An 8,956-nucleotide genomic window follows, 5' to 3' on the forward strand; every position below is an offset into this window, starting at 1 on the left:
TGGCTTCCAGAGGGGCCCGGCTCCTCCCGGAGATGGACCAGGTCTTCACCCAGGTGGAAATGGCAACGCTGGAGAACGTCATCAACGAGACCTGGGTAATGGCTGCTCTCCCTTAGCTGTGCCGTCCAGGGGAGGGGGAGGGGTGGTGCATGGATACCCAGCAGCCATGGCCTCCCGGCTGAGTCTCTAACAGAGGGGGCAAGGCGTGGGCATTGGTGGGCAAGGATTGTACGAGGCATGGGGTTGCAGGAGCAGCAAGGCCTTCACCCCGGAGGCCAAAGGAAGCTGCTTGGAGGAGCCAGGGCTGGAGCCAGAAACCCTTGACTGTCCAGGGGCTCTTGTTTGATCCAGAGCTCAAGTGGAAAGACCGAAGGGGAAGAGTCAGGGTAGCCCTTAGCCCAGAGTAAGAAGGCTTGAGCTGGGAAGGTGGTTGGGAGTCCTGGAGGTGACTGCAGCAGTGGCAAGCCTGTGGGGCTGATGGGCAAGACGGAGGGATCCTGACACTGGCTGGAGTATAGTTCCTCTGGGCTGGGCATATCGGCCCTCTCCATGGCCAGCTCTGAGCCCACTGTTCCCCCAGGCCTGGAAGAACACGACTGTGGCTGAGCAGGCCAAGCTGCCCGCCACAGAGAAGCCCGTGTTGCTCTCAAAGGACATCGAGGCCAAGATGATGGCCCTGGACCGCGAAGTGCAGTATCTGCTCAATAAGGCCAAGTTTGCCAAGCCTCGGCCCCGGCCCAAGGACAAGAATGGGACCCGGGCAGAGCCTCCCATCAACGCCAGTGCTGGGGACCAGGGAGAGAAGGTCATCCCGCCACCAGGTGAGAGCAGGGTCCGTGACGGCAGGCTCTGCTGGACAGGAGAGAGGGCCTCCCTGCCGCCTCTGCCTACATTGGACTCCCGCTTTCCCTGCAGACCAGACTGAAGACGCAAAGCCCATTCCAGAGCCCGAGCAGGTAGAGACAGGTGAGTCGGGCCTGCTGCCTGGGAATGTGGACATGACGTTAGGTCAGAGGTTAGCTAGCTATAGCATGGCTGTGTCTGTGCAGCCACAAGCTGTGATTGATTGGTCTCTATGTTTTTTAAGGGTGTTTAATATTACTAGTAATGTGATCAGAGGCATAAAGCGGACTTGTGTTTTGGTATATGAAACCCCGAAGTGATGAACCTATGGGGACAGCACGTAGAATAAGGGTTTTTGGGAGATTGGGGTACAGTAGGGTGGGGGTAAGGGGGAGACGATGTCAAGTCCAGGAAGAAAGAGATTGTTTGGAAATTGGTTGTGGTTAGCAATTGTACAATTCTGCTTAACATGATTGGACTGTGGAATGATGTATATGCTAATTCCCAATTAATGAAAATAACGGTGTGCAAAGAGACCAAACATGACCCACAGATCCTGAAATATTTATTACCTGGGTCTTTATAGGACAAGCTTGCTGACCCACCCCAACCCCCCAGTAGCCCCTTCCTTGGAGACTGACCAACCTTTCTTCCAAAAAGCAGGAACGGAATCGACCGATGCTGAGCCTCTGGAGTTAGAAGGTCCAGGAGCAGGTGAAGGAAGGGTTGGGGCCTGCTGGGAAGCCTCAGGGAGAAGGTCCCATTTCCCTGTCTCACCGCCGCCATTCCCTCCCCTCCCCTCTCCCGCCTGACAGAATCCGAGCAGAAAGAGCAGCCAGGGGAGCAGCAGCGGACTAAGAAGAACGACGAGCTATAACCCCACCTCCTCCGTTTCCCATCTCCCATACCCTCTTCTCCCACCACCTCTATTTATTAAACACTGAGGGTGGGGGAGAGGAGGGACCTGCCCCAGGGTCTCCAGCCCTTCTGTCACCTATGGATGGAGGTGGGGGGGGCGGGGGAGACAAGACAGGACAGTTCTCCACATCTTTCTGAAGTCGTTCTATTCCCCAAGCCCACCTCTTGCCCACCACGCAGGCCCTCACTTTGGGGAAAATCACTATTACGTCTTCATTCTTTGCCTGTGGGGAGGTGGGTTGAATGAGTCCTGGCAGCAGAAAGGGGGCCTGGGTAGTGGAGAGGCACCTGTCTTCTCCCAGCTGCCCTCCCCTCTGCTCCCGCCACTAAATCAGGGTCCTGTGCCTGCTTGGCAAGAGAGCTTGGAGGCCAGGGTCTGCAGAGCCTGGTTTACAGGTTTGGTTTCTGAGTCTCTTGTCTCTTCCCCTCTGAGGCCTTTGCCACGCCAGGACCCCAGCCGGCGGCCCCGAGAAGTCCAGCAGCTATTTGCCCCTTGCCCAGAGCTCTTTCGCCCAGACTGACGGAAAGTTAAGCAGATCTCTTCCTGCCCAGAGTAGGCAGAGAAAGTGAAAACAGGGCATCCAGCCCCTAGGACGGAAATGAGGTAGAAAGGCCTTCCCTGTAGATGCCATCACTGACTGTGGGACCCAGGAAGGAGGCTAGGTGGCCGGCAAGCTGTCCTGGGCACCATCAAAAACTGGTTCCTCTCCAGGGGCTGGCTGTCCCAGGCCCCGCTCGCTCCTGTTACTCTGTCCTCCCAGACATGTTTGCGCCTCACCTGGGCTAACCAAAATGTGCTTTCTACTGTGAGCCCCTTCCTTCCCAAGCCCCTGGGGAAAGGAGAGAGCGTGGTGTGAGGGTAGCAGTGCCAGCCGGTGTCTCTGAGGCAAGCCTTCAGGGGAAGAGGTGGAGGGCAGACCTTCTGGCTTGCAGTGCTCTGGCAGGCTCCCTGGCCCCCAGGGAACCCATCCCCCAGTATTCCGTCAGTGGCAGGAGCCAGGGTGCCCTCCCCCAGCTGCCAGAGCTGTCTTACCCCACTCCCTTCTTTTTTTTCTTTTTTGCCACATTGGCAGAAATGGCCCCTCCCCTCCCCTTGTGTGTTGGAGTTCTTCTCTAGCGGGTGAGGTTTGAGTCAAAGTTGTATTCGCTCCATTGTTAATTGAGAAACTGTTTGAATAAAATATTCTTTTCTACAGTGTGCTGTGATTTTTTTCCCATGCCGCTTAGTTCCTGAATAGAGATAATGTGTGTTTATTGTAAGACATTTAAATAATAACTATGTTTTCGCTAACATTGTGGCCAAAAGAGAATTATTATTGGGAGCTAAGAAACTCTAGGCCAAAACAAGCACTCCTGTCGGGCAGAGCAGAGCTACTCTTCAGGGTTTCTGAGAGGGTATTGGCGCAGCCTCATCTCTCTCCTAAGGAGTACCTGGTGGGTTTGAACTGCTGACCTTCCAGTTAGCCTGACTTGTAACCCACTATGCCATGTGGGTTCCTTAATCTAGGACCATCGATGTCAATTGGAGACGTTTGGGGTGGTCACAGCTAGGCAGGTGCTTCTGACATCTAACGGGTTGAAGTTGCTGAGCATCTTGGGGTGCTCAGGAAAACCTCCAGCCTAAATTGTCAGTGCTGATGTTAGGAACCCTGCTTTAAGATCTCTAGCATTTAATTCTTGGCTCGTGTGGGAAACAGTAGCATTCAGTGGTTAAGCGTATGTTTTGCAGTCCGAAACATTAGAAGCTTTGCAAGTCACTTGGCTTTGATTTTTATCCCCCTTTTAAAGAAAGACAAGACCTAGCCTTGCATGGTTTCTCAAGCCAACCTCATATTAATACTTTAGGCCAATCTGCTAGTGGAAACTTGGTACCACAGTCTTGCTATCACTGAGGTGGCGCATCTCTTTGAAGGGCCGCTATAGTTCCTTTTGTTTCCCGCTAACGTGCCCGTCTGGCTGCTTTTCTTAAGCCTTGTTGGTTTTAAAGAACTGAACATATGTGTAAGGGGAAGAGGAAGCTGCACCTGTGGAAAACGGTCTCGGGAACTGGAGGTGAGTTCGATATGAAACCAGGTTGATTTTGGGTTTGGGTTTTATAGACTGTACTATAGTTTGTTTTCTCCTTTATCAACTTTTGGTCCTATTTCTGATCCCTTCTGTTTGGGTTTATTCTGCTACCAAAAAAAAAATTATAATGCACACTGTTCACTAGTTATCATCGACTTTTCTAATTTAAGAATAGAAGTTTATACTTTTCTCTCCAATTCTATTAGCTTCAACCCAAAATTTTCGTATGTAGTATTTTAATAATTTTTTAATTTGAAATATCTAGTATGATTTTTCTTTATATCCACATCATTTCAGAGCATGACTTTTGAATAGGTATAATACACTCAGCATTCAAAAGGTACTCGAGCATTTGCAGAGAACAATCTCTCTTCCCATCTTTTCCTAAAGTAATAGTGTTAGTTTCTTGCTTGGGTGTCAGGAGATGGGGTTTTGTTTACCGTACAGAAAATCCTTGTCATTGTTTTGATAGGTGAATTTAACCCTTTTAAGTGTACTGTTAATTGCAATTATAAAATATTATACTTTGTTTTTTCATATAGGCTTTTAAAAGTTCGTGGACAATTATATTTTCTTTTCATTCCATTTTCCCTTGAATTTTTGGATGCTCCTTCATATATCCCATACCTTATTTTTCCATTAGGAGCCAGGGTAGCTCTATTGAGTGAGCTTTGCATTGCTAACTAACCAGGCGCCTGTTGGGGGAACTGGATCTGCTCCTATAAAGATTTACAGCCTTGGAAAGCCTGTGCAGGGGTTCTCCACCTTCCTCACGCCACGACCCTTTCATACAGTTCCTCATGTGGTGACTCCAACCATAACATTATTTTAGTTGCTACTTCTTAGCTGTAACTCTGCTACTGTTAGGAGTTGGACGACCCCTGAGGGGTCATGACCCGCAGGTGGAGAAGCACTGCTATGTAGGGTACTATCCGTTGGGAAAGACTCAATGGCAGTGAGTTTGCAGGGGAGGGGTTTGTTGCTGTTTATACTTTGTACTAAGAGCCCTAATGGTGCTTGATTAACTTGGCTGCTAAGCAGACATTTGAATTTCAAGCCTACCAGTTGTGCAGTGGGAGAAAACATTAGTCTACTCGCTCCAGGAAAGGTCATAACCAAGGACACCCTACAGGGCAGTTCTACTCTGTTAAGTGAGCTGACCATGAGTCAGGGTCAGCTGAATAGTACACGGACTTTCTGCTAGAAAGGCTTATGTTTATTTTAATTATATAAAACTGCTCGTCCCTCAGTATCTGCTGTGTGTGTGTGTGTGTTTCAAAGATGCTCAACTCCCTTATGCAAAATGGTGGTGGCGTTAGGTGTGAGGGCCCTAATTCTTAGCAACCCATGTACCAAAAATGCACGCTGCTCCACATGTGTTAGGTTTAAGCCTGTGGTTGTAGCCACTGTCAACCCATTTCATATAGGCTCTTCCTCCTGTTTCTCGAACCTTCTACTTTCCCAAGCCTTTCCTAGGGACCAAGCTCTCTTGATTATGTGCCCACAGAGCTGTTTGCTCTTCCGGCAGTCCGTGGTACTCGCGATGTCCGTTGCCAGCATCAAATGCAAATGCATCTGCTCTTCTAAGGTCTTCTCATTGTCCAGCGTCCACATGCAGATGAGGCAGCCGAAAATACCCTGAGTCCTCACCGTGCCTCTTTGTTTGGCAATACTTTAAATAGGGCTTGTGCAACCGCCTTGCCCAAAGCAGTGAACTGTGATTTCTTTGTTTGTTTGTTGGAAAATAACTTGTATATTACAAAAGAATTCAAGTGACTTTCATGTTTCCTTTTCCTCCTTCAAAGCCCCTGAGACAGTTCAGGTGTGATGGGTACAGAGTTCAGGTGTGACGGGTATGGCAGGTGGAGGTGTGATGGGTACAGAGTTCAGGTGTGATGGGTACAGAGTTCAGGTGTGATGGGTACGGCAGATGGAGGTGTGATGGGTACAGAGTTCAGGTGTGATGGGTATGGCAGATGGAGGTGTGACGGGTACAGAGTTCGGGTGTGATGGGTACAGAGTTCGGGTGTGATGGGTACGGAGTTTGGGTGTGATGGGTACGGAGTTCGGGTGTGATGGGTTGGGTGTGATGGAGGGTTTTAAGACTGACCCTTCTCTGTCTTTTAATTTTTTTTAAATTTTAACATGTTTTCAATTTTATTTTCCCTTTTGTTTGTGGAATGTAATACAGCCAAAGAAAAGTATTCTATGAAGTGGCACAGCTCATTCGAGCAGCTCCGTGACAGTATCCAATCAAATCCCATCAATGTGGCCCTTTTACTTTTCCCACCCTCCCTCCTTCCTATCCCTTCCCTCCCACACCCGGGGCCCCCAACTCTGGCCTCATCGTAAGCTTTAAAATAACATCCTCTGGCATGAAAAACATTATTTTAAATTTTTCCTTTATAATAATGATGTCATACCATATTTATCCTTATGAGATTGACTAACTTTGCTGAGCATAATGTCCTATAATTTTCTCCATGTCATGAGGTATTTGACAAATTCACTGTTTTTTTAAGGGTGCATACTATCCCATTGTATGAATGTACCAGTGTGTTTATCCATTCCTCCACACACAGGGTTTTTGATAGTTTCCATTTTTTTGCTATTAATAGAAGTTTCATGGTTTGTTCTTTATGTCTTTAGAGTATATACCAAGATTGCAGATTGTAAGGTAGTTGTATTTGCATTTGTTTAAGGAAGTACCAAACAGCCTTCCATAGTGGCTATACAATACAGCATCCCACCAGCAATGGATGACCATTCTAATCTCTCTGCATCCTCGCTAGCATTTATTTTCAGTTTTATGGATTTTTGCTACGACTGTCAATTTGAGGTGGTATCTCATTGCTGTTTTATTTTGTATTTCTCTTATGGCTAATGAATCAAACATTTCTTCATAAGTTTATTGGTCACCTGGATGTCATCTTTCACAAATTGTGTACATTTAAAAAATTGGGTTATTTATATTTTCCTTAGAAAGATGTCGTTTTATAGATTTTTAAAATTAGCCCTTTATCTGTTATATCATTGCTAAATGTTTCTCCCCCAACCCCACAGTCTTTTAACTCTCTTGATGAAATCTTTTGTACATAAATTTTGCATTTTCAGAAGGTCCCAGTACTCCATTTTTTAGTGTATTTATGCCTATGTTAGGGGCCTTAAGTTTGTCCCTATTTTTTCATTGGTGGTCCTTAAAGTTTTAAGGTTTGTACTTAATCCATCTTGAGTTCAAGTTTGTACCGGCATGAGGTATGGGCCTGGTTTCGCTCTTTTGCTGGTGAAGACCCAATTTTCCTGCACCATTGATTGAAAAAGCCATCTTTTCCCTACTTACTGTGTTTTAGTCCTTGATTAAAGATCAAGATCAAGCAAAGATTAAGATCTAGATGCTTCGTTGTATTCCTGGGTTCTCAGTTCTAATCCATTGGTCTACGTATCTGTTGTTGTAGCTCTACCACGCTGTTTTGATTACTGTGACTGTATAATTGGTTTTGAAATCAGGGAGTAAAAGACCTCCTATTTTTTTTTAATAGCATTTTGTTTTTCCTGGGTTTCTTTCCTTTCCAGATAAAGCTGGTAATTAGTTTTTCTAGTATTTGAAGAATTTTGCTGCGACATGGATCAGAATTGCAATGAATGTATAAAGCAGTTTTGGTAATCTTGACATTTCCACTATATTAAGGCTTTCTATTCAGCAGCACGGAGCGATCTTCCGTTTATGTAAGTCTCTCTTGGTTTGCTGTAGAAACCTTTTATAATTTTCTTTGTATAAGTCTTTGTTTCTCTGGTAAGCTTTATTCCTCGATATCTTTTGGGTAGTTGTTATAAATAGTATTGTCATACTTACCTGGCAGGGGAGATACCATGATCGCGAAGGTGGTTTTCCCAGGGCGAAGCTTATCCACTGCACTCCGATGTGCTGACCCCTGCGATTTCCCCAAATATGGGAAACTCGACTGCATGAAAAGAAAGAAAAGAAAAAAACAAAAACATAGTATTGTCCTTTTAATTTCCTTTTTGTTGCCATCTTCTTTACACGTGAATCCAACTGATATCTGTATGCTGATCTTACAGCCTGCTTGCTACATTCCAAAATTTTTCAATTAGTTCCACTGATTTAAAAATTAAACCTTTAAAATTCTGTATGACCTTAGCATATTGTTGACATGTTTAGGTGATATAGAATTATATCATCTGCAAATAAAGAGAGTTTTGTTTCTTCTGTGCCAATGTGGATGCCTTTCATAGCTTTTTGATGTCTTATAGCTCTGGTTAAGACTCCAGGACTGTATTAAATAAGAGTGGTGATAAAGGACAACAGTGTCTGGTTCCCATTGTCAGGGGGAAGTGCTTTCAATTTCTCTCCAGTAAGTGGGATGGTAGCCATTGGTTTTGTGCCTATACCCCATCTGATGTTGAGGAATTTCCCTTCTATTCCTATTTTATTGAGTTGTTGTTTTGTTTTGTTTTTTAATCAAGAATGGATGTTGACTCCCTCAATGCAAGAACACGTTGTTCTATTAACCTGGCATTCCATGATGCTCTCCTTCCCAACACAATCGCTGAAGACAAAGTGGGTACATAAGCAAATGTGGTGAAGAAAGCTGATGGTGCCCGGCTATCAAAAGATGTAGCATCTGGGGTCTTAAAGACTTGAAAATAAACAAGTGGCCATCTAGCTGAGAAACAACAAAGCCCACATGGGAGAAGAACACCAGCCTGTGTGATCATGAGGAGTTGATAGGATCAGGTATCAGGCATCAAAGACCCAGAACAACAAATCATATCATTGCAAATGAGGGGGAGTGTGGAGAAGAACACCAGCCTGTGTGATCATGAGGTGTTGATAGGATCAGGTATCAGGCATCAAAGACCCAGAACAACAAATCATATCATTGCAAATGAGGGGGAGTGTGGAGTGGAGCCCCAAAGCCCATCTGTAGGCAATTGGACATACCCTCACAGAAGGGTTGCAGGGAGGAGACGGACCAGGCAGGGTGCAGTATGGCACTGATGAAACAAAACATTCCTCTAGTTCTTTAATGCTTCCTACCCCCACTATCATGACTCCAATTCTACCTTACAAATCTGGCTAGACGAGAGCATGTACACGGGTACAGAT

At 45.9% G+C, this 8,956-nt stretch overlaps 1 protein-coding gene and 1 pseudogene across 1 annotated transcript in view; both read left to right on the top strand.

Moving 5' to 3' along the window:
• HYOU1 (hypoxia up-regulated 1) overlaps positions 1 to 1,848 on the top strand; it is a 12,513-nt gene extending 10,665 nt beyond the window's left edge. The window contains exons 18-22 of the mRNA XM_004712833.2: positions 11 to 95; positions 581 to 821; positions 916 to 966; positions 1,507 to 1,557; positions 1,659 to 1,848. Of these exons, the coding sequence (XP_004712890.1) occupies positions 11 to 95; positions 581 to 821; positions 916 to 966; positions 1,507 to 1,557; positions 1,659 to 1,720 (490 nt within the window). The 3' untranslated portion in view covers positions 1,721 to 1,848. The remainder of the gene's footprint in view (positions 1 to 10; positions 96 to 580; positions 822 to 915; positions 967 to 1,506; positions 1,558 to 1,658) is intronic.
• Positions 1,849 to 7,673: 5,825 nt separating this feature from the next.
• LOC115873130 lies at positions 7,674 to 7,800 on the top strand (annotated as a pseudogene).
• Positions 7,801 to 8,956: the final 1,156 nt, after the last annotated feature.

This window comes from Echinops telfairi, unplaced genomic scaffold (genome assembly GCF_000313985.2).
Source record: "Echinops telfairi isolate 266 unplaced genomic scaffold, ASM31398v2 ScPeMD7_7463;HRSCAF=8501, whole genome shotgun sequence".
NCBI classification, from domain to species: domain Eukaryota; kingdom Metazoa; phylum Chordata; class Mammalia; order Afrosoricida; family Tenrecidae; genus Echinops; species Echinops telfairi.